At 42.2% G+C, this 26099-nt stretch overlaps 1 protein-coding gene across 6 annotated transcripts in view; it reads left to right on the top strand.

The window, feature by feature from the left end:
- The window catches only part of Txndc16 (thioredoxin domain containing 16), an 82589-nt gene extending 56732 nt beyond the window's left edge, over nt 1-25857 (top strand). For all 6 annotated transcript variants that reach the window (XM_042284704.2, XM_042284705.2, XM_042284706.2 and 3 more), the window contains 7 exons: nt 7202-7370; nt 7672-7808; nt 8491-8575; nt 10515-10653; nt 13814-13974; nt 15673-15863; nt 24785-25857. In XM_042284704.2, coding sequence (XP_042140638.2) covers nt 7202-7370; nt 7672-7808; nt 8491-8575; nt 10515-10653; nt 13814-13974; nt 15673-15863; nt 24785-25053 — 1151 coding nt within the window. In that variant the 3' untranslated portion in view covers nt 25054-25857. The remainder of the gene's footprint in view (nt 1-7201; nt 7371-7671; nt 7809-8490; nt 8576-10514; nt 10654-13813; nt 13975-15672; nt 15864-24784) is intronic.
- The last annotated feature ends 242 nt before the right edge of the window (nt 25858-26099 follow it).

Raw genomic sequence — 26099 nt, 5'->3', positions numbered from 1 at the left:
TTTCTAGATTTTCCTCAGTTTGTGTTTTCTTTATTGATTCCATTTCCACTTGCAAGTCTTGAACTGCTTTCTTCTACTGTTTCTTTGTGTTTTCACAGATTTCTTCAGTGGATTTATTCACTTCCTCTTTAAGGACTTCTAACATATTCACAAAGGCTCTATCGAGGTCCATGTCTTCTGCTTCAGCTATATTGCAGTTTTCAGGGCCTGCTGTGGTAGAGTTGCTGGGTTCTGGTGGTGATTTGTCTTGGTTGTTTTTTATTTAAACGATTTGTTTATTATGTATACAGTGTTCTGTTTGCATGTATCCCTGCAGGCCAGAAGAGGGCACCAGATCTCATTACAGATGGTTGTGAGCCACCATGTGGGTGCTGGGAATTGAACTCAGGACCTCTGGAAGGACAGCCAGTGTTCTTAACCTCTGAGCCATCTCTCCAGCCCTTGTCTTGGTTGTTATGGATTATGTTTTTTACTGATGTCTAAGCATCTGGGTTTGGGATATTTGTAATTCTAGGTCCTGATATCAGGTCTTATCTTTTTTGGGGTGGTTTTCTGTTCCTGGGTTTTGTTGCCCTTTCTGGTTCTTAGGAGAGTGTAGATGGCTATGGGTTGCCTGGTAGGGAATGCTTCTGAGATCCTACCAGGTGTGTGCTACTGGGTGTTCCAGATAGAATGTGTGTTTTTGGTATTGGGAGCTGACACTTAGGCATAGAGATGGGCTTGGGGTGGGTATTGATGGAGTCCACAGAAAGGAGGAAAGACGGGTGTCCCACCAGTGTATGCTTAGTCCCCTGGGTTTGGTAGCAGAGAGTGAGGAGAGGCCACAGCAGGTAGTCTAGGGATCAGAGTAGGGGATGGGATTTGGAGGAGAGGAGGGAGAGTGCAGACTTGAAAATTGCTTACCTACTTCCCTGGTCAGCATGGGGGAGGTCCAGTTCCCAAGGAATACCCGAGTGTGTTGTTGGCTGAGACAAAGGCATGGGGTAGTGAGGATGGCTGTAGGAGAAGATCTGTGTGGTCCTCTAGAGATGGGTCAGAGAGAAAGGGAAGGCTTTGGTAGGTGATCTGCTACAGAGCTGGAGACGAGACAGGGGGATTGGATGTAGAACAGAGATGATAGGGCGAAGGCCTGAAGACCCCTACCTGCTTCCCTGGCCTTTGTGCTTGGTGGGTTGCAGGGAATTAGTTTTCTTGCTTTCTGTGGCTGTGATAAAACACCATGAGCAAAAGCAACTTAGGGACAAGAGGGTTTATTTCTCCTCACAGCTTACAGTCCTCCATGAAAGGAACTCAGGGTAGGAACTTGGAGGCAGGCCTGGATTAGAGACCATGAAGGAATGCTGCTTGCTGCCTTGATCTCCTTTCTCAGCCTGCTTTTGTATACAGCCCAGCACTCTCTGCCCAGGTTGATACAGTGGGCTCCTCCTATAGATTGCCCTCCTGCAGCAACCATTAATTAAGACAGTACCCCACAGACTTGCCTACAGCCCAGTTATGAAGGCATTTTCCCAATTATGTTTCCCTCTTCTCAGATGTGCCTAGGTTTGTGTCATGTTGATTAAAAACCAGCTAGCACAATAGTATCAATAACAATAGTGTTTTGCATCTGTCTTGACTTCTATACAGGTTAAATATTCCAGACCTGAAAAACTGAGGAACAGAAGTACTTTGGATTTATTTAATTTGGAAATAAATTTAATAATTTAATTTGGAAGTAAATTAAATTTAATAATATAATTTATTTTAATTTTATATAAAAATCATATAATGAGATATCTTGAGAATGAGACCAAGATCTAAACATGGAATTCATTTGTGGTTGACATACATCCTGTAAACATAGTGTCAAGGTAATTGTAGCCAGTATTTTTCTGATTATAGTTTGTCACATTAGTCTAGAATTTTCTATTTGTGGTGCCACATGAACACCCAACAACTTTGAGATTTTGGAGCATCTTACACTTCAGGATTTTAAGTTGTATTAGGAATCTCTAGAGAAGCAGAACCCAATAGAATGAATATATTAAAGGGGATTTATTAGATTAGCTTACATGATATGCTTGGGTAATCCGACAGTGGCTGTCTTCACACCGAGAAGCCTGAGAGCCCAGGAGCTACCCAGTCCACGAAGCTGGATGCCTCTGCAGTTCCAGTGGCGCTGAAGGTCTGAGGATTCCTGCAGAGCCACCAGTTCCATCTTCTATTGGAAGCTTAAAGAGTTAGGCTCTGGGCCGGGCGGTGGTAGCGCACGCCTTTAATCCCAGCACTCGGAAGGCAGAGCCAGGCGGATCTCTGTGACTTCGAGGCCAGCCTGGGCTACCAAGTGAGTCCCAGGAAAGGCGCAAAGCTACATAGAGAAACCCTGTCTCGAAAAACCAAAAAAAGAAAAAAAAAAAAAAAGTTAGGCTCTGATATCAGCAACAGAATGCATTGGCAGTAAAGGCAGCAGCAACTGAGGAGATGAATTGTCCAACAGGGTGAATCTACTCACCAGTAAGACACGAGAGCAGTGAAACAAAACGCAACACCTTTCCCTCAGAATTTCCTTACCTGGCTGCCATAGTCAAGCTCTACATAGATGTAGGGTGGGCGTTTTCACATAACCCGATCAAGGAAATCCTTTGCAGATATTCCCAGTAGCTTACCTCTCAGTTAATTCCAGTTAAATCCAGTTACGTTGACAACCAAGAATAACCATCACAAGTCCACCCCTGTCAACCCAGCACCCAATCATATCTCCATATGTCGTGTTGAATTTCCAGGCGAAAACCGTAGCAAGTCATAATTCTGTCTATTGTAATGTGACTGTCTCACTTATAACCACCAGTGACACTGTTTCCCCTGAAAGCAGGTGAAAAGAAGACCCCTTGAGGAATGCCTAGTCTTTTAGTGTCCTAGAGCTTTGATACTGTAGATTTATAGTGTGTGATTACTGATATCACCTCAATCTAGGCCAGCAGCGCCAAGTCACAGGAACAGGAAGCAAAATCTTTTCTAGTGGGCTGCTAGAGGTGACGGTGAGTGGCACCATTCCTGTTTCTACCCCTTGATTCCTGGACGCCTGAATCCTGTACAGTATATTGGGTGCTGATTCAGAGCATACACAGCTCTCTGGAGAACTCGGCTCCAGCCCTCCAGGCTAGTGCCACCTCGTTGGCACCATAACTGTGCCGTTAGAAGGCTGTCCATTATTTTGTCAAGTTACTTCAGAAGGGTGGGAGACATGGTAAGACCAGTGAATTCTCTATGTATGAGCTCACTGCTGCACTTTCTTACTGCAGAGTGAGTCACCTGGTTCAAAGCAGTGCTGTGTGGAATATCAGGCTGGTGGATAAGGCCTTCTATGAGTCCATGGATGGAATATCAGGATGGTGGATAAGGTCTTCTATGAGTCCATGGATGCAATATCATGATGGTGGATAAGGCCTTCTATGAGTCCATGGATGGAATATCAGGATGGTGGATAAGGTCTTCTATGAGTCCATGGATGGAGTATCAGGCTGGTGGATAAGGTCTTCTATGAGTCCATGGATGGAATATCAGGATGGTGGATAAGGCCTTCTATGAGTCCATGGATGGAATATCAGGATGGTGAATAAGGCCTTCTATGAGTCCATGGATGGAATATCAGGATGGTGGATAAGGCCTTCTATGAGTCCATGGATGGAGTATCAGGATGGTGGATAAGGCCTTCTATGAGTCCATGGATGGAATATCAGGATGGTGGATAAGGCCTTCTATGAGTCCATGGATGGAATATCAGGATGGTGAATAAGGCCTTCTATGAGTCCATGGATGGAATATCAGGATGGTGGATAAGGCCTTCTATGAGTCCATGGATGGAATATCAGGATGGTGGATAAGGTCTTCTATGAGTCCATGGATGGAATATCAGGATGGTGGATAAGGTCTTCTATGAGTCCATGGATGGAATATCAGGATGGTGGATAAGGCCTTCTGTGAGTCCATGGATGGAATATCAGGATGGTGGGTAAGGCCTTCTGTGAGTCCATGGATGGAATATCAGGATGGTGGATAAGGCCTTCTGTGAGTCCATGGATGGAATATCAGGATGGTGGATAAGGCCTTCTGTGAGTCCATGGATGGAATATCAGGATGGTGGATAAGGTCTTCTATGAGTCCATGGATGGAATATCAGGATGGTGGATAAGGTCTTCTATGAGTCCATGGATGGAATATCAGGCTGCTGGATAAGGCCTTCTATGAGTCCATGGATGGAATATCATGATGGTGGGTAAGGCCTTCTATGAGTCCATGGATGGAATATCAGGATGGTGGATAAGGTCTTCTATGAGTCCATGGATGGAGTATCATGATGGTGGATAAGGCCTTCTATGAGTCCATGGATGGAATATCAGGCTGGTGGATAAGGCCTTCTATGAGTCCATGGATGGAATATCAGGCTGGTGGATAAGGTCTTCTATGAGTTATTAAACTCCTCACTGAAGTGCCTTTTTGATGGGCATTTATATGGGGCACAAAAGTGTCTTTGCATCCTTTGACAATTTGATGAGCTCTGTCCATATACCTTTTCCCCAAATGTCTTTCTTACCAATTCTCAATCTTACTTCTTCCAAGTCCCCAACTGTCCAGCTAACCATTGGCTACAGCCCATAAATCAGTATAGAACCACGTATTTGACCATCCTCTTTCCAAGCATATGCATTACCAAAATGATACTCAACTCGTACTCTAATTTTTTTCATTATAAAAGCATTGTAGTACTTTTTACATTAATCCTATATTCTGTCTTTGATGTTGGCCTCTTGAGAAAAAGCTGTTTCTTGAAGTCCAAGATTATGAGGATTTTTTCCCTCGGCCACAAGGTGGCAGCAAATGTCAGATCTAATTAATTATTTATTTTTTGGTACCTACATAGTCACAATGTCAAAGAAAATCCCCCTTTCAGATTAGAAGTTTTATTTGAAGTTAATGTGTTAGTGAAATGCATGGGATGTAGTCCTCCAGGCATATTAGATTGTTGACTGAAATATAAATCAACAGCGAATCCACTTTCTTTTAACTAATTCCTCCAGTATAAGGAGTCTTACAACTTTAAATAACACGTGTCAGTGCTCTTTCTCATTTACAAGAAAAATCAGCTTTCAGTTTTGAGAGAAGAGGTTAGGAGGGTCTGACGTGTTGAGGACAGTTACAGTGGAGAGGACGGGTGTCATAGTGTTCACTGGGTTTCACATGTAGGTGGCAGTTATGACGCTGTCGAGGAGCAGGTGTCACTAACTTTTTTGCCCCCCCCCCCAGCTGAGGACCGAACCCAGGGCCTTGCGCTTGCTAGGCAAGCGCTCTACCACTGAGCTAAATCCCCAACCCTGTCACTAACTTATAATAACATGACTAAGGGGTAGAGAACGGCGAACAAACGGCCAGCAGGTCTGCTCTTAGGAGGAAGAGGGTGTCCCTTTGTTTACTAGTTCATTTAATGTTCTGGTAGTAATATACCTTTGGCTTAACCATTGTTAACATACCTGCAAAGAAATAACAGTGTGCATTCCCACATTTCTATGGGATATGTACTTAGGAGTACTGGGACTATAGTGGTGAATCTTACACTATTTTATTAAGCAGAGGCAACATTAAATCTGAAGTGATGCTATTATTTCTGGGAGCTAGAATTCTTTTAAAGCATAAAGGTGGTGTCCATTATTCAAAACAGTTTATAGCGGTGATGGCCGCTCTTCCAGAGGACCTAGGTTTGATTCCCAGCACCCACAGCTCACAACTGTCTGCAAATCCAGGTCCAGGAGATCTGATGCCCTCTTTTGGCCTCCATGGGCACCAGGAATGCACATTGTGCACAAACATCCAGGCAAAACATCACACACAGAAATAAAGAAAATTTAAAAACTTTTAATTATAAAATACAAAACCAATGTATTCCATAATTTGAGTCATATAGTTTTCTTATACATGGATGTCCTAAATTGATACAGATTTCTTAATCTAATTTATTAGCTCTTACTTTTTATTAGAATGAATTAATTTTTTTCTTAGCTTAATTATGTGTTGCTTGTGTTAGTTGATTTTTAAAATCTGTTTTCACCCAATGATTTGTATGTTTCATAGAGCTTTACAAGTTTCATTGTTGAACAAATAGGACTATGAGCTTTATATCCTATGCATTTTCCTAGGCTGAAAAGAAATTATGGTCTTTAGATTGGGATGGTAGCTGAAGCCCCAGGTGTGGGTGCTTTGATGGTGAAGATTACAGGCATGGTCCCTTCTCCCAAGGAGTTCTCTTCATAGAGACAGATATTAATCAGCAATGCGGATGAAGACAGGGCTACAAAACTTGATGAGGAAATGAGTAAATGTGTTCTGTCATCGCATGTGGCAAAGGGAGCTGGTGCAGGTGGGGTGCTGGGCAAGGCGGCCATGACATAGTGTGGTGTCGACACATACCTACACTACGAAGCTTGGTGGGGCGGGCTGGTAGCAAAACAGCGATGGGAGATGGGTGAGGAGGAGTGTGCCGGCCACCAGAACAGATTGGAGTTTGAAAATGGAATATTTTAGAGATACTGAATGTGGGAAGGGAACCAGAAACCTATTGTAGTTATCCAGAAAAAAAGAATAATACTGGCAATAATGTAAGTAGAAAATAATTGGAAACATGTAAAAATTGAGTGGTAAAACTGAAAAGATACTGGCTGGGTAGGCATGGGAAACTTAGAAACTGAGAGGCGTGAAAGAAGTTTCTTTTTTTTCGTAGCTGCACAAGAGAGGCCCTCTTCATCACTGCACAGAATGAACTATTTAGTTTCAGACTTGTAGAGTCTGAGGTTGTGTTCATTCACAGGATAACAGAGCCACCACGAAAGAGAGCTGGGTCCGGAACTTCAAGAAGAAGTTGAGGCCAGAGATACAAGTGTAGGCTGGATTGTTGGTCATTCCTGGGACTGTTGAAAAAGAGGAAAAGCACTTTAAACTCAGTCTTAAGAGGGTCCCAACTCCAGTAATAGAAGAGCCTGGAGAAGGGGTCCAAAGGGGAGAAGCTGTAGAGACACGAAAAAGCCAACAGGGAAGGTCTTACAGAGGAGGAGAGTCCTGTAGGAGTGTGTCATGCTGGGCACTTAAAATGAGTGGGATTGGAAGATAGGGAAACTGAGCCATGAGCATTCTGCATTAGTGTTTATGACGTGTGCATTTTTCTTTAATTCAGGCACATCCACTATCCTCCTCACTAGAATAAATTGTGCAGATTGGTCTGATGTATGTACGAAGGAAAATGTCACTGCATTTCCTGTGGTAAAGTTGTATAAGGAAGGCGAGAGCCCAGTGTCTTACGCGGGCATGTTGGGAACGAAAGATCTCCTGAAGTTTATTCAGATGTGAGTATTCAGCTTCACTTGAAGATGTCTAGGTTTGAGGTCTGTAGCTCAACTCTACACTTTGTTGACATGCTTTTAATAGGTTCAGGGGGATACTAGACTTGAGATCACAGAGTAAATGTTGACAGTGAAACTTTGTGCATGGTCTGTCACTTTCATTTAATGAGACAGATTCTTTTTAAAAGAATAATTTTGTCCAGTAGTTTATGTAATATATTGTTTACTAGGTTCTATGTTTTTTTTTTACAAACTGGAAAATATCTTTAAAATTAATTTTGAGTATAGTTATATGTTTATCCAGAAACAGGATCTCCTGTCCAGTGAACATAGCATCCATCCAAGAAGCAGAAAAATACTTACGTGGGGAGTTATATAAAGACCTGTTCGGTTTTACTAGTGTGTCAGTACTGGGGCTCTTTAGCCCAGCCATGACATCAGGTGAGTAGAGTTGCCACTCGCTCACACTTTTTTATTTTATGTCATGTTTGCTTCATGTGTGGTACATAAGTGTGTGCGTGTGTATGTGTTTATAATTTTAAGGTGCATATCATATCATATATACTTGCACCTCTCTCCAGTCTGTATGTAAGAAGACAGCTGTGTCCATTTCCCTTGCTTCAGCAGTACATTCAAAAATACCAACTATTTGGTTATTCTGTATGATTAGAATGCTATACATTTTAAAATTTATTTTTATTTTATGTACAATGGTGTCTTGCCTGAATGTATGTCTGTGTGAGGGTGTCACAAGCCCTGAAACTAGAGTTACGACAGGTGTGAGCTGCCATGTGGGTGCTGGGAATTGAACCCCAATCCTTTGGAAGAGCAATCAGTGCTCTTAACCACTGAGCTATCTCTCCAGCCCCTGAGTTCTCTCAATCTTAAAAATGACACTTAGAGCACATTTGTTTAGGAAACCATGGTTGTGTCATATCAATAGATATCTCTTTAGCAACAATACCACAAAACAGATTTGTTTTAGCTGTTATGTGTCTGCACTTAAGTATTAATCTTTGTAATTTAATGGTAATGAAGTTCTACCATCTGGGAAGTCTGTGTAGGCTGCCTAGTACATATAATGTTAGAGTTTCTCAAGCTTATCTCGTCTGTGTCGGTGCAGCAAAAGAACATTTCAGGGAAGCGGGGAGGCAGCTGAGAGGCTCTGTCATCACGGGAGTTTATTCTGAGGATGATGCTTGGATACTGTAAGTTTGTCGCTCTTCTAATTCTGGGGCCGATGAAACGATGCAATATGATGTGCCACTTCACAATTGATATGGGGATTAAGAAGAATCTTAAGTTAATTTTCAACCAACATGCAAGGTGACAGGTGTCTGGAACTTCATTAATACTTAGCCTGGTCTCCCATCTTCCTGCCCCCCTTCTGCTCCCATCTGTATCCCCCCACTACGGTATTCTAAATTTTTACTTTTCTTCCAGGAAGATGTCTGGGAAGTGCTATGCTGTTAGCGTCTTTAAATACCCACTTTGAGGTGCCCATAGGTGTGACCTTGGGCTCCTACTTAAGTTTGAAGCACCCACAGAAGTGATTTTTGCTCCTATAAAAGTTTTTGCCTTTGGATCCTGTTATTTGTGCTTTGACTTGTCTTTGGAGTCTTTACAGTGTTGAGGTTTTTATTTCTTGATTGCTGTTTATGTTTGCCACCAAAGAATATGTAAAAATGTATTAAAACTTCACTTGTTCTACTGATGGAAGGTGGGATTGCTGTGGGTCACCAGTGTACTCGATTGGTGTATTGCTATAGCATGAAGGACCACACAGAGTATTTGGAGATTTGCATCAACACACATCACATTCATCACGAAGCAGGTGGACTTATAAACACCCGTAGTTTGTGCTTTCAATTTTCTGGCTACAGCGTTACTAATTCTGATGTCTGAACTCAAGGTCTTTCATTTTGAACTCTTCTCGATGGGGAAACTTTAGATCATTTTCTGTAGTCATTTTTTTTTAAATAGAACGTATGTATTGAACCAGGATATAGGAGACCTATCTATCTGATGAACTGTAGTCACATACTATTTTCTGCTGTTAATTGGCATTTGAGATATAAAGAGCTGGGCTAGTACTCTTTTCAGAGTGTTTGGTTTATAGCCAGCTAGTTCATCAACTTGGTGTCCCCTCTGGGAGATCTGGAGTGGGCTCTTTACCAACCTTATGGTATTGTAGTATCTGTACTTCCTTCTCATTCATACCATATACCTTTGCTGGCCATGGCACACTGAACATTTTTCACTTGAAAACAGAGGATTTCACTTAGAGGATTTGGGTTTTATCAGATTTAGTAGCAAAAGTGAGTTCTTCACACACTGTCTAGAGCACCTCAGGAGTTCAGTGTCTTGTGGTTTTTGCTCTCTGAGCTCCATTCAGCTCTAAGATAGGATGACAGAGACTACTTTTAGAAGTACTCTGTTGAATGAAGATAGATAAGGTGCTGACTTCAGTACCCAGCAGACTGTAGACTCACCATCAGTGCCCTGCCTTACTCAGGGCTGTGATGAGCAGTCCAGAAAGGTGGAGAGCCACGGAGTGTCCCAGGTCCTACTTACACATTTTCTTGAGGGTGAGCTGTAGAGAAGACAGCTTTAGATTATTGTCATTTTCTTTCTTTTCTTTTCTTTTCTTTTTTTTTTTTTTTTTTGAGACAGGGTTTCTCTGTAGCTTTGGAGCCAGTCCTGGACTAGCTCTGTAGACCAGGCTGGCCTCGAACTCACAGAAATCCATCTGCCTCTGCCTCCCGAGTGCTGGGATTAAAGGCGTGTGCCACCACCACCTGGCTGTCATTTTCTTATAACAGAGACTGCCAAGACTCCCAAACTTTCTCAGATAACCTCACTTATAAATTGGTCTGGAAATTGAGATAAGTTTCTCCTTAGCACTAGGGCTTTTTAAGGTTTTAAACTTTGGTTGTTTGGGACGGTGTCAGTGTATAGTCTGGGCTGGCTTCAGACCCATGATCCCCTTCCTCAGTTCTCGTAGTGGGGTTGTAGTCATCCCATCTCACTAGCCAGCAGTGAGGCTTCCCTGTGCTGCCTCCGCTGGGAGGGGCTGGGCTGGCTCTTCATGTTTTTGGTGACTTGCTATATTTTGGTTGTGAGTTTTAACAGTATATTTCTCCATAGGTCAAACAAATACGCCACAACTCTCCCAGCCATGCTGCTGGCCAGGCCCAGAGAAGGTAGAATAGAGACAGTTTCACTGGCCTCCACCCCAGTGCAAGACCTGGTTGAGATACTAGCAAATGCGCCCCTGGAAGCATTTGTGAGTATACCGCATAGAATAAGAAAGTCGTTTGAAATGAAATTCACATTGATAAATGGTGGTATCTATTAGCATACAAGTTTTCAGCCTTGGGAGGCACTGGGGTGTCATGTTTTGTGGCTGAATACTTGTTTGGTTTGGTTTTGCTGTTTGTCGATGATACGCAAAGCTTTTGGAGTTTGCTGCTAAAAATTTACATGGCTTTCTGGCGCTGAAGTGCCCAAGGTAGGGTGGACCTTGTTCCAATGCAGGTGGTCCTAGAAATGCAGACTTCCTGGTTGCAAATTCTTTCGAGTCTTATTGGCTCTGTGTTGCCTTGCTGCTCCGAGTTTCCCATGTGTAAGGTGCAGAACCACTAGGAGTTAGACTGACAGAGGAATGCCACTTTGTAGAGGGTGTGTGGCTCTAGAGCAAATGTTCAGCAAGTGTTAGCTATTGTTACATTTGTACAGCTTTATAATGCCACCTTCTGGTCCCCCTTTTGTTGCCCCTAACAGATGTAACCTGGTCACTTGATTCAGTAGCTAGAACATTGCACATTTGTCCACAGGTCTGCCTTTCTAAAGTGATAACAGGGTACCATTAACAGCTATAAATCCTGAGTGAATTGTCTCCCCATCTTTCTTCTCACAATGACCTAAATACTAATACATTAGGGACTCAAATAGATGTAGTCTTTAAAACAAGTCTCTTTGTTTCCTTGAGTCCAACCTCCTGACCCTCCTGCGAAACTAAAGGGTATAATCAATCAAATAATTGAGTTAATATTTCCCAGGATGTAACTTTCTGAATTATTATTGCAGTAATCTTTTAAAGAGACATGCTATTAAGGAAATGTGACCTTACTATATACATGGTGTAGTAACTTTATATTTTTTCAAATAATAAAAAAATAATAGAGAAGGAAATTAGAGCCAACTTTAATCTCTCCAGGTTTAAACTTGAGAATATATCTCTCCAAAATCTAAAAACAATTATCTATGTCTTTTTAATCTTAAGTATATTTTCATGAAGGAAAATGCATATAAGTGCTTATTTTTAATATCTGCTCAATATTCAGTTGTGTTAATGTTCCATGTTTACTTACCTGTTTTCCTCTTGGTGGATATTGGTCATCTTTCAGATATCTTGGTCTTTCTTGACTGATAAGGAAAAGGAGACTGTCCATCACTGACCTTTGTTTTCACAGATTCCTATTCTGTCTAGTCATCCTACTGAAAACAGGCCGGCCTGTCCACGTCACTAATCTGATACAAAATCTGCGTTTTTCTCAGGAGCCGGAAGACTTGCTGAGGGGCTCCTGTCCGCTCTCACAGTCTCACTTGCCTTTCGCCTTCCCTGCTCTGCCCTGCTGTGCTTCAGCTCACCAGTGCCCCCATGTAGCCTTAACAGCTCGGCCTGCTCTTGTAATATCTCTCAGTGTCTGTAGCTCCGTGCTGGAGGACAAACCTCAGCTTGTCAGGATCTCACTCTTTATACAGGGACTGTATCAAAGTGGCACTTCCTCAAATCCCGAGTCCCCCACCTCGTCTCTCTGACAGGTGGGCTTCCTCACTGTCAAACATGCAAAGTGGTCCAGGACCCCAGCAGTTTGAATGCCTGTCTCTTCTAATGTGTAAACTCTCTGTCGGCCGGGAAGTTCCTTCAGAAGCACTTAGCGTAACGTTCCAAGCTTCTTAGTTCTTCGTAAATGAGTTGAGTGGAAGTCATCATCCCTATCTCCTGTTTCTGGGGGCTCGGTGAGATCTGTCAGCATTTAGGAGGGGAATGGGTCACGTGAAAAGATAGACAGTAGTTAGCACAGAAAGCCAGCCTAGGAAATTTGAAGAAACAGACCTGCTATTTAGCTTGTGATGTAGGAAAATGTAGATGGTGATTTTAAATATGAAGAGAAAGAAGTGGAAGGGAAATGATTGGCAGAGGGAAGGCAGTTTGAGAACTAAATAGGAAAGGCATGTGCCAGCTTGATGTTCGAAGGTGAGGTAATACTGACGAAGGTCACTGCCATCATCTAAAAGAGTCAGGTTGTTAATGACACTTTTTAGTGACCCAGTGAAATAGGAAGCTGGTAGGCTGCATGCTGCATTCGGTTAAGCTCCTTCGCCCACTGAGCCTCTGGGTACATTTCCCATGTGATGGGAGATGATGTTTCTAGCTTACAGATGCCTCCAGGGGGCGCAGTACTACTGCACAGAATCCACAGCAGGATGCTCCTGTGGAATAGAACTAAAAATGGTAGAAGATTAGATTACTTACTCTTCACTAAATTACCGTCAGTTGCTTTAAAGCCAGGAGAGGTAAGATTATTGGCTTTGAGGTTTGCTTTAGCACATCTTTAATTATTTTAATCTTCCAAAAAATTCATATGTTTGGAAAAAGTAAGCTAAGCATGGACAGTGGGAAAAAGGTTATAATTTCAACATTTAGCTTATGTTTTAACCAGAAAACTTTACTAGAGGGAAGTATGAAAGAGTTTTACCACGTGTGTATTAGCTAATATGGATATAGAGTTCATCATGAATTATTATAGACGAATCAGCTAGTATGGCTTTTTTTGTGTTTTTTTTTTTTTTTTTTTTTTTTTTTTTTTTCCCCCAAGATAGGGTTTCCCTGTGTAGCCTTGACTGTCCTGAAACTCATTTTGTAAACCAGGCCAGCCTTGAACTCACAGAAATCCGATTGCCTCTGCCTCTAGAGTGCTAGGACTAAGGACATGTGCCACCACTGTCTAATATGTTCTTTTTTTTTTTTTTTTGGTTTTTCGAGACAGGGTTTCTCTGTATAGCTTTGCGCCTTTCCTGGAACTCACTTGGTAGCCCAGGCTGGCCTCGAACTCACAGAGATCCGCCTGGCTCTACCTCCCGAGTGCTGGGATTAAAGGCGTGCGCCACCACCGCCCGGCGTCTAATATGTTCTTAAAGCTTGTATGTTCTTAAAGTCTGTTAGTAATTTTATTTTGACTATAATTCATTACCATGAGGTAGGATTGAATTCGAAACACTCAAGATTTACTTACTGTGGTCAGATCTCTGAATGAAAATGTTTGGATTACATTTTATGAACTAAAATCGCGTGAGTGACTTGAGCATTGTTTCTGCTTTATGCTGTATTATGCCCACGATTTTCATGTGAGGGACTTCGGGTGCTTCTTTTTTAACAGCCGGAAATCACTGTGGAGAATCTTCCCGCATATGTCCGACTTCAGCAGCCGTTACTGATCTTGTTCAGCGATGGCAGCATCAGCCCTCAGTTTAGGAGCACAGCTCTAGCACTGGCCAGACAGGAGCGGGTGGAGTCCTTCACCCCCTGCTGGATAAACTTGTAAGTATGTGCTGAATGACTTTGTTTTGACTTGAGAGGTAAAGGGTGGGGGAAGCCTGTGGTGTGGTGCGGTGCGCGCCTGTAATCACAGCACTCATGAGTTCAAGGCCACTCTCAGCTCCATAAAGGAAATACAATTAGTTCATTATCATTAGGAAATGAAATTCTGTAACCTTTATAGTTAACACGGGACCAAGTTCATCATCATGTTATTTTCCCAACTGGCTTTCTCAGACAAGTGCCAAGATGACCTTATTTAGACGTGACTGTTATTCTAAAATAATTGCGAGCAATATTTTTTTCTGATTTTAAAAGTAGTTGATGTCTGTTGAAAACAGTGGCAAAGGGGTTGGGGATTTAGCTCAGTGGTAGAGCACTTGCCTAGCAAGCGCAAGGCCCTGGGTTCGATCCTCAACTCCGAAGGAGGAAAAAAAAAGAAAAAGAAAACAGTGGCAAATAATAAAGGAAGCATTGTGATATTTGCAAACTTTGATTTGTGTCTCTGTGTAGTTAAAGTCACCCCATAGTGTTGAGAAGGGTTTCATTCAGTGCATCTCTTAAGTGTTTTGTTTTTTTTTTGCCATGTTTTTTATATGAATGACTGGTACTTCATTAAATGTCTGTGAATACAGTTCACATGTGCACATATGACCCTTGTTCAGACTCACAACATGGAAGACATGCTTTCTTTTTTTTTAAACTTACTTGAAAAGCAACAAAAGTGTGGTAATGCACATTTATGTTGTGGAGTCTTCCTAACATTCCATCTCACTTTTGAGGCAGGCTTGCCCCGGTAACTACCACGGTAGGCATCTAGGTTTTATGTTGTGTGAAACACGCTGCCTCAGGAAGCTAGGCATCCTTGGTGTGTGGCTCCCTGTAGGAACACAGTTATTCTTTTAGCTCTATGATGTGCAGTTAACCACCCCGGTTTTTCCCAAGGAAAGGCACATTCTTAGGGGAAAGCAGTCTTTGTAAAAGGAAGCACCCTGTTGTAGTTATGCCACAGGTTAGTTTGGAGCTGACATGGGATGCCTAGCTAAACGTTAAGGAGAACCTGTTGATTGTCTCAGCCTGTGTTGCTAAGGCCAATGTCTCCCCATTTGTAGTCCCCCCCCTCTGTGACTTCCGGCTTCTTTATGTCCATGAGTTTGGTTCTTTTAGATATTTGTACATTTAAGTGAGGTCATGTTATATTTGTCTCTCTATACCTGGAGTCATTGGCTAAGTGTGATGCCCTCAGAGTTCATCCACACAGTCACAGATGACATGATTTCCTTCTATTTAAAGAATGAATAGCATTCCATTGTGTACACTCACTGTTTATTTATCCCTTTATCTTTTGACGGACACAGATCATCTTCAGCCATGGCAGTTATGAATAATGCTGCATTGAGCATGGGATACAGATATCGTGACAGTCTAGCATCCACAAGCCGTTCTAGCTTTAATATTTCATGGAAAGTCACCCGGAAAGTCACCCGCTGTCTTTTTCCTCCCGTGATAGACTGCCCCATGTCACAAAGAAACTTTAAAAGAATTTGATTACTAGTATAATCATAGACCTCTGGGTCTTGGAGAAATCTTTTCATAAGCTTACAGGCAGGCTGATCATTGAAGTTTACTGCTCTATAAATGATTATTTTCTCTGTTGTCATAGAAGGAATTATTAACATATTCAACCATCCCTTCTTGCAGAAAGAATACTCCCGTGGGGAGGGGAATCTTGAAGGAATATTTTGGCTCTCTGCCTCCACTTCCTCAGCTGCTTTTGGTGAATCTGCACTCAGGTGGTCAAGTGTATGCATTTCCTTCAGCGCAGTCTGTGACGGAACAAAACCTGATACTGTGGCTTGAGAAATTAGAAGCGGGACTAGAAAATCCTATCAGTAAGTTTTCTGTTCTGTTCAGTACATTGAATTCTGTATTTTGTTGCATAGGTTTTCAATGTTAATCATAACTAATAAAAATGAGAACGAGTAAAGCTGTATATATGTGCTGTAAGTATTAGTGTGTTGATAGCATTTTCTGTGGAACAGTCTGGTCCTAAAGTCCCAAATGGAGACCACTGCCTCACCTAGTAAGGCCCCCTTCTTTTGAATACTGATTTGTCAAGTCCATGTTGCTTTCATAAATTTCCAGAATCTTCAGACATGTGAGTCTTGTAATATATCTACTTTAAAAAATTGTCAGGTTGGGAACATGGACCTACCAGAGTCCCCTGCCATCTTTGTACATCTTTAAAGTGCAGGTGTCACAAAGCGTCTGCTACAGCCTTTTCTTTTCTTTCTTTTTTTTTTTTCTTTCAAGACAGGGTTTCTCTGTGTAGCTTTGCGCCTTTCCTGGATCTCGCTCTGTAGACCAGGCTGGCCTTGAATTCACAGAGATCTCCCTGCCTCTGCCTCCCGAGTACTGGGATTAAAGGCGTCTGTCACCACTGCCCAGCTCAGCCTTTTCTTATGCATGGCAGTCTGTTGTCTTTTTTAAAAAAAATAATTTATTAATACTTATTTATTTTATGTATATGGTGCTCTATCTGCATGTACACCTGTGTGCCAGAAGAGGGCAGCAGATCCCACTATAGGTGGCTATGAGCCACCATGTGGTTGCTGGGAATTGAAACTCAGGACCTCTGGAAGAGCTACCAATGCTCTTAATAACCACTGAGCCCTCTCTCCAGCCCCCAATCTTGTCTTTCTATAGCCGTAAGAAAATATATAGTTTAATAGGAAGTGAGTCATGTATGAATAGTACAGTATTATATAAATATTTTGAAAACATGTATTTCAGACTGAACATGCCTCCATGAGCACACACTCTTCTGTTGACTAGATTAACTGTCATGACAGCTAACAAGAGTGAGTTTTACTGTCTACTTCTCTACTCCTCATGGGAAGTTGATGAGGTGTAGGTACTGCTCATAGAAATACCACTCTATGAAGTTTAGTAATAATAGTGGCTAACATCATTGAATGCTTACTAGGTGTGCATGACATCGATTCATCATCATTTAATTCTCCTGACAGTCATATGAAGTGTATCCATAGAAGTGTTCAACAACTAGTTTAAGTCCCAGTTAACCAGTAAATGCAGAAGTGTGAATTCCAACCTGGATCTCTGCTGTGGGGCCACAGCTTTCGTTTTTTGCATGTGCCTATGTGTGTGGTGTGTGTGCGTGTATATACATGCATGTTCAAATGTGTGTGAATGCCTCTGCTTGTGGAGGCCTCAAGTTGACATTTGATGTCTTCCTTAGCTGCTCTCCACTTCATTTATTGAGGTGGGATCTCTCCCTGAACCAGAGCTTACTAATTCTGACTACTCTAGCCAGCTTGCCTTAGGATTCCCTTCCTCTGCCTTGGGAGTGTTGGGATTATAGGTAGTCACCAGGTCTGTCCAACTTCGATGTTGGTCCAAAGGGACTCTGACCATTGAGCACTCTCCCCAGTCCCAGAGACAATTTTTAAAAATTGACAAATGGAAATCTTTGTATTTATGATATGCATGATATTTTGATACATACATATATTATGTAATGATTAAATCAAGCTAATTAACATTTGTTACCTCATGTACTTATCTTTGTGTGTGTGTGTGATGAGATCATTTAAAAATCACTGTTTGGGCTAGAGAGATGGCTTACCAGGTAAAACAGGCTTGAGGACAGGAGTCTGGATCCACAACACCTACAGAAATGCTGGGCGGGTGAGGCTGCCTGCCTGAAACCCCAGCATGCAGGAGGTGGAGGCAGGGGATCCCTAGAGCATGCTGGTTAGCTAGACTAACTGCCAAGTTCTGGGTTCAAGCAAGAGACCCTGCCTCAATATTTAAGGTAGACGATGATTCAGGAAGACACCTGAGGTCAACCTATGGTCCTCATGTGCACACAAATGTGTACATGTGCCTGCATACATACTCACATATATGCAAACACAGTCTTGCACAGTACATGCATATATACATGCAAAAAAGAGAAAAGTCCGCTGTTAGGAGTTTTCATGTTTGTGTAGTGTACTATTTACTGCAGCCCCTACTCTACAGCAGAGTTCCAGAACATGTTCTCTGTCTAACAAGTTTTGTGCTCTTTGGCCAACATCTCCTCATTTGTAGTTTCCCCTGCTCTGTGACTTCTGGCTTTTTTATGTTGATGAGTTTGGTTCTTCTAGATTTGTACATTTAAGTGAGGTCTTGTTGTATTTGTCTCTCTATACCTGGAGTCATTGCCTAAGTGTGATGCCCTCAGAGTTCATCCACACTGTCACGGATAACATGATTTCTTTCTATTTAAAGAATGAATAGCATTCCATTGTGTACACTCACTGTTTATTTATCCCTTTATCTTTTGACAGACACAGATCATCTTCAGATCATGACAGCTATGAATAATGCTGCAGTGAGCATGGGATATAGATATTGTCACAGTCTAGCATCCACAAGCCATTCTAGCTTTAATATTTAATCTGTAGTACTAATGAATACTGTCATATGTGGGTGTTTATGTCTGACTCCATTTCTTGGGGGTACAGTTTACAAGGAATAATCATACTATAGCATGGATCAACAGTCATTGCTGTTTATGGGCAGATAATATTTCACCACATGAAGACGCTACATTGAGTGTATGTTCATCGTGTGATAGGGTGCCTTCAGTTTTTGACTCTTATGAATAATGCTATAATAATAATGAAATAATTTACATGTCCCTGTCTGTGGTCATACCACATTATTAATGTAGCTTTGGAGTAGGTTTTTTTTTTAAATTGGGACATTTAATTCCATGTTTTAAAAATTATTTTGGCTATCCTGTATCCCTTTAGAATGATAGCTTGATGATACTTTTGTTTTACTTTCTGAGGCAGTTTATTGGCTGTAAAATTTTCCTAGAAACCGAGAAAATTACCTACCTTTACTGTTTAGTGTCAGTCTTAATGTGGAAGGAGGCTCCTGGTCCTTTCTTTTTTTATATTTAACATAATTTATTGAATCTTCAGGAATTTCACATCATGTACCCCAGTTCTGCTCACCTCTTTATTAAGAAATTTTCTACTCACTCCTCATGCTATCCACAGACCCGCCCTCTTCCCTCCTCCCACCACCCCAGCCCTCTTTCCCAGGCTACCCCATATCCACAACCATGTACCAGGCTGAGCTCCAGGAGTCCAGCCGAAGAGAGGGAAGAGAGATCACATGAGCAGGAGGTCGGGGTGTCAAGACCATGATGGGGAAATCTACAGAGACAACTGAACCAAGCTCTTTGGAACTCACAAACTTTAGACCAGCAGCTGTGGAATCTGCATGGGACCAGACTAGACCCTCTGCATACGGGAGACAGTTATGTAGATGGGTCTGTTTGAGGGGCCCCTGGCAGTGGGATCAGGATCTATCCCTGGTGCACGAGCTGGCTTTCTGGATCCCATTACATTTGGTCAGATACCTTGCTCACCCCTGATAAAGTGGGGAGGGACTTGGTCCTGTCTCAACTGAATGTACCAGGCTTAGCTGTCCCCCCATGGGAGAACTTACTCTGTTGGAGGAAGGGATAGGGGAGAGAACCCAGGAGAGGGGAACAGGAGGAGGGATGAGAGGGGGATCTGTGGTTGGTATGTAAAGTGAATAAAAAAAACAAACCCAAAACACAGCCTTGAGCTCATGACCCAGTTTCCATGCTTAGTGTTGTTCTTTTCTTCTGCTATGCAAAGAGATACACAGTTCCTACTCAGATACATCACAAAGTTACTTTAACAATCAAGTAAGGCAATATGTTTAGGAGCTTTGTAACCTGTAAACTTGAAGCATTAATCCATGTTAAGTTCTTCCTGGAAAGGACATTCTGAGAACTTTGATTCTGTTCCCACAACTGTTGCTAGTAATTCTGAAAGAATCACAGTTCTTCTCAGAGTTCTCTGAGAGTCTGGCATCCCTTCTGTGCAGTTTTTAATGCCTTCAGCACTGCACCCACTGAGGGTCTCCATTATTTCTGAATGTCTGCTTCTGTTCTTAAGTTACTCCTTATAAGACTTAATGGCAAGCCCCTGTGTGTTGTGTCCCTCTGTGCTAGCCAGACTGGACACCCTTAATTAGACAGGTCTCTGCTAACTGTTTTGAGAGAGGGTCAGAAGCTGGGCCAAGGTTGTAGTGACATTCTAGGAATACAGTGGGAGTGACCCACACCACAGGTGAGATTGTGGCCCTGGCCATTCTTACTGGGAGTTGGTATGCAAGTTTTTCCAGTTACCCAGCCTCTCTCTGCCCTGACCAGCTTTTCGATGCCATGGGGACATTATGGTGCTTCTGTTACTTTAAAGATTGAGCAAGTAATGCCCGGCATATAATAAAGGTTCAAGAAGTGTTTGCTACTGTTCTTTATGTCGCTAATAATTTCATGAATAATGTATCAGCCACACGATCAAAGAACAGATTTGTTTTCATTGGAAACATTAAGACCTTTCTATATTTCCCTCAGCAAGTAATTAGCAACATTGAAATGTCAAGTTCCAGTGGTTGTCCTTTAAAAATTGCATTTTTCTTTCCTTTAAACTAGACTTTCCTTAAAGATACTTTCATAAACATTTAAGTGAACATTGCCAACTGTAGAGAGTCATACTTTTTCCTTCAACCTTTCCCAGATCCTGCCAACTCCCTACACACCTAACTTCATGTTAACTTTCTAAAAATACTAAGACAAACCCATCCAACCAAGAAACAACAAAATGAAAATCAAAACAGACTGAAAAACCAAAAAATACCAAAACAAAACACGCACAAAACAAACAACAACAGCAACAACAACAGAAAACCATGGAGTCCACTTTGTTTTGGACACCCACTCCTGGGCATGAGCCTGCCCTGGAGTGTGGTTGATAATACCCAGTGACGCTCTGTTGGAGAAACTGATCTTCCCTCTCCCAGGAGTGTCTATTGCAAATAGCTTCTTGCCTATGGTAGAACTTTGCATCCACATTCCCTTCTCTGTTTGTCTGGTTTGCACTCGTGCAGACTTCTGCAAGTTGTCCCAGTCTCTGTGAGTTCATATGCGTATCAGGCCTGTTGTGTCTGGAAGATGCTATTTCCTGGAGTCGTCTCTCCCCTCTGGCTCGTACAGTCTTTCTGCCTCCTCCTCTGCATAGATTAGTGAGCATCAAGGGGAGGAATTTGATAAAGCATCCCATTGAAGGCTAAGTTCTCCAAAGTCTGTCATTCTCCGCATATCGTGACCAGTGTTTTAAAATAATGTGAAGATTCACTGCATGGCACTCATCTAAGGGAAATTATCTAATCACTGTGTATTTATAGTTCAGTTGATGCCATGGCACTTTAAAATGATTATTTGTCTATAATTAACTTTAAAAAATGGACTTGTTTTCATCAAGTGTGTGGAAAAGATATTGACTTAAAAACAGAACATGCTTCAAGATTAAGGCATTGCTTGTATGAGTAACAATGTTAAATATGTTCCAAAATAGTTTTTTCTGGAATGATTCATAGAAATAGTTACTTTTCAGAGCTAGGGAGATGGTTCACTTGGTAATGGTAGTGCAAGCCTGATGGCCTGAGTTTGATCTCTAGCACTCACATTTAAAAAACAAACAAACAAACAAACAAACAAACAAACAAAAACCCTGGTGGCAGTGACACATGCCTTTAATCGCAGCACTCGGGAGGCAGAGCCAGGCAGATCTCTATGAGTTCGAGGCCAGCCTGGTCTACAGAGCAAGATCCAGGACAGGCACCAAAACTACACGGAGAAACCCTGTAATCCCATTGCTGAGGAGGCAGAGATGAGCATGCTTGCTTGGTCAGTGAGCTCTAGAGACCATGATTAAAAGATAAGGGGAGTCATTGAAGAAGATATTACAGACACCATAGTTTACTTCTGGCCTCCAGTGTGTGTGTGTGTGTGTGTGTGTGTGTGTGTGTGTGTGTGTGTGTGTGTGTGTGTGTGTGTGTGTGTGCGCTCATCTTCCACATCATAGTCCATAATTAAAGGAAGTCAGAGGGGAGGAACCTAGAGGCAGGGCTGCCATGAGGCCATGGAGGGCTAATCACTAAGAAGATGCCTCAAAAGCTTGCCTAAAGCCCAATCTTACGGAGGCATTCTCTTAATTGAGGTTCCCTCTCCTCAGATGACTTTAGCTTATGCCAAGTTGACATAAAACTAGCCAAATGTACACACACACACACATAAAAAAAATGTTTAAAAACAGAATAGAAGGCCAGGTGTGATGGTGCATACCTTTAATGCTAGCACTTGGGAAGTAGAGGCAGGTAGATCTCTGAGCTTGAGGCCATCCTGTTCTACATAGCGAGTTCCAGAACAGCCAAAGCTACACAGTGAGACCTCTGTCTCATAAAATAAATAAAATTAAGACAGGATGCTTTTTAGGAGGACAAGACTGGAGCGGGTGATGTTTGTAATTTTAAGGGTTTAATCTACAATTTTAAGACATTAGTCTATTAAATGGATGTGATGGATTGTATGTATGGATGATTTCTTAATTATTATTTATTTGTAATTATTAATTATTTGTGTGGGGTATCCATCAGAGAAGACTGCGCAGACATGGGTTTAAGTCAATAGAAAGTCCTTATTAGCTGGCCAGTAACTGCAATGAGTGTTTGGAATCCCAGTGTAGCCCTGAGCCTTTCTCAGGGTGAGCTTTTAAGCACAGAAACCATGTCCTGGGTTGACATACTTCAGTTAACAACAACAATCAGCCTGAAGTGGAACTACAGGAAGTCAAAACGCAGGGTTAGTACCTTCAGAGACTTTCCCACAACTGTGGACTTGGATGGATTAGGTCTTGGTTTTGGTTTTGGCAGGTGGTGCTGTCAACATGCTGAGTTTTATAGCCTGAATGGTACTTCCATCATGGAGTCAACTGTGCTAATGTCTCAGGGTCTGCTAAGTCTGGGGTCCTGTTACAACTGTGTGTAAGGGTGTGCACAGCTGAGTGTATATTGTGTGCACTATGTGCATGTGGAAGCCCTCAGAAATCAGAAGACGGATTGAGTTCCCTGGAACTGGAGTTAGCAGCAGTTGTAAGCTATCCGGTGTGCGCACTGGGGACTAGAACCCCGGTCCTCTGGAGGAGCAGCAAGTGCTCTTAACCATTGAGCCATCTCTGATCAATTTTATAAATTTTTTTTAAATTTTTGGAGATAGTGTTTCTCTGTGTAGCCCTGGCTGTCCTGGAACTCCCTCTGTAGACCAGGCTGGCCTCAAACTCACAGGGATCTGCTTGCCTCTGCCTCCTGAGTGCTGGGATTAAAGGTGTGCACCACGATGCCTTGCTCTTCAATTTAACTATAACTAGTTTTAATCATAGTATACCTCTCTTGCTATGGTTTGTCTACTTTGAAACACAAATGGAAATTTGATCAGCTCTTGGCCGTGTTGGCAGGTGGGCCCTAGTAAGTGGCACTGGGTTCTAAGGGAGAGCCCCCGTGAATGGATCGATGTCTTTCATTGGGGTAGATTCGCTCCTCTAGGAACGGAGCCTTCTTTCTTTTCTACACCCACCCACTCCCCTCTGCTTCCACAGTTAAATTGAAGCAATCTGGGGCTCTCTCCAGATCCTGTCCCCTGACCTTGAACTTCCCAGACTCTAGAACCATGAGCCCAGATAAACTTTTCTTTGTAAATGAACCAAACTCAGCTATTATGTTATAACAACAACAACAAAACAAAACAAACAAACCCACAAAGTAAGACATACACTAACTGCATGAAATCTGAAGTTCTTCATGTTGAGCCTCATTCTTGTCTGTTTAATCAAGTCAGACGTTTACAGTTTGACATTTGTTTCAGTGATTTTTGGAATGTTCTAGCATGGTGCTATTGTGTCCAACCATAGTTACCTAGCCCAGCCCTTTGATTTGACACTGTGTCTTTCACATTGATTTAGTGATTGGTGGCAGATTTTATATCCCAACCAGGCTCTTATGGGGCAGATGACAGTAGCTGTATGTCTTTCTGTGATGTGTAGCTGCTCAAGTGCAGTGGTGAATGCTAGATTTACTTTATTTTTGTTTTTGAGACGATTTCTCTGTGTAGCCCTGGCTGCCCTGGAACTCACTCAGTAGACCAGGCTGGCCTCAAACTCAGAGATCCACCTGCCTCTGCCTCCCAAGTACTGGGATTAAAGGCATGTGCCATCACTGCTCAGCGATTTACTTATCTTGAACAATAAAGCAGACTTTTTAAAAAAAAGACTGGAGAGGGAAGCAAGAAACTTGATATTTTAACTTGTACTTGTCTGTCTGTAATCTTATTGGTTTTTAAATCCCCAGCAAGGTTAGCTGGCAGTAAGGTATTTTTTTTTTCTTATTAACACTTAACCACTGTAGAAAAATAAGCAGAGTATAAATATAATGCTAAAATATGAAACTAGAGGCTGAGGAGATGCTTCAGCACTTGTTGTGAAAGCCAGAGGTCTGAGTTCAGATCCCAGCGCCCGCAAGAGTTGAGCATGGCTGCTGTGTCTGTAACCGCAGTACTGAGGGATGCAAACAGGCAGGTCCTGGGAGCTTGTTGGCCGGCCAAAATGGCAAACCGCATTCAGTGAGAGACTGTCTTAAAAAAGTAAGTTCAAAAGCAATAAAGACAATGGACTTCTCCTCTGGCCTGTGCATGCACCCTGGAAAGTATCTATATACCCTCCTTATAGAACCACAAATGCAAATGGGGATGGCTAGTAAGACCTTCCTACCAATATGCATTTCAAGGTAAAACACTTTGTAGCTATATTCATACGGTGATTTCATCTCTGTTAATCGTTAATACAATAAAATTGTTGTCTTTTCCTTCCAGCAATTTTATCGGCTCAGGAATGGAAGCCTCCTCTTCCAGCTTTTGATTTTCTAAGTATGATGGATGCTCCTACATCTCAAGCTCCCACAAAGAAAGTTCCGGAGTGTATGAATGAAGCAGAGGTGCGGGAGAGTGCTGAGCAGCCACAGGGAGGGAAACCAACAGCAGCCAGAAGAGAGCCGGTTGAAACGCTCAGGATAAAGCGCTGGAACAAGAGTAGCTGGCCGAAAGAAGCGGACGAGCCGCCGCAGCTCCACAAGGAGTTATGATCGGACCTCTCGGGCTGGCCTCTCTGGGGCCCGAGAAGCTCAAGGTGGAGTCTGTTAAGGAACAATACTAAATCATGTCACATCTAGACATGTGCCATTCAATGGATTGCAATACAAATCACATATGTACAGTTTCTTAGTAGCTACATTTCAAAACCATAAAATGAGCAGGTAAAATTGATTTAAAATGTATTTCATCCAGTAAGTACACCCAGATAGCTTAATTAATATAAAGATGCTGAGAGAGTTACTTTTTCTATATGAATTCTTCAAAATACAGTGTTTTTTTTGTACTTAATGCCATCCCTCACTGAAGAGAGCCATGTTTCTGGGGCTTATTTGTCACAGGTGGTATGTGACTGTTGTATTGGGCCGCTCACTGTCAGACAAACACTAGTATAATTTATGTGTATTTGAATCAAAACTGGAATGTAGCTCTACTGCATCACCATTGACTCTATAGTGGAATCCTAGCTGGCAGTTGTATTTATTTTCTTGTAGTCCTGGAAACCAGTACTTTCCAGTTCTGCCCCTAGGGATGTTTGTCAACATCAAGAGACAGTTTCAGTACCATGACTTAGGGATACTACTGACATCATTGTACATTGTTGGGGTGCTCCTAAGCACCCTACATTGGAGAGCTTCCCCCATCAAAGAATTGTCTTTCCCGTAATGTCAGGAGTGCCAAGGCTTCCTAATCCTGTGTCCACTTAGCACAGTGGGATCTCAGTGTCTTCTATGTGACATTAAAAATGAATGGCTGTCTTACCCTGTTTATGATAAATTAACTTTTTTGGCTATTTATTTGTTTGTATTTTATGTGTTTGAGTGTTTGGCCTGCATGTGTGTAAATGTACTACGTGTGTGTCTGTTGCCCATAGAGGTCAGAAGAGGGCATTGGATCCCTGGGGACTGGAGTTATGGATAGTTGTGAGTTGTCATGTTGATGCTGGGAACCAAACCAGGGTCCTCTCTGCAAGAACAGCCAGTGCTCTTACCTGCTGAACCATTTCTCCAGCCCCAATTTTTATAAAACCTCCAAGAAG

The sequence above is a fragment of the Peromyscus maniculatus genome, chromosome 9, assembly GCF_049852395.1.
Source record: "Peromyscus maniculatus bairdii isolate BWxNUB_F1_BW_parent chromosome 9, HU_Pman_BW_mat_3.1, whole genome shotgun sequence".
NCBI classification, from domain to species: domain Eukaryota; kingdom Metazoa; phylum Chordata; class Mammalia; order Rodentia; family Cricetidae; genus Peromyscus; species Peromyscus maniculatus.
The sequence above is the reverse complement of the archived record's forward strand: the minus strand, read 5'-3'. Positions and strand labels throughout refer to the sequence as shown.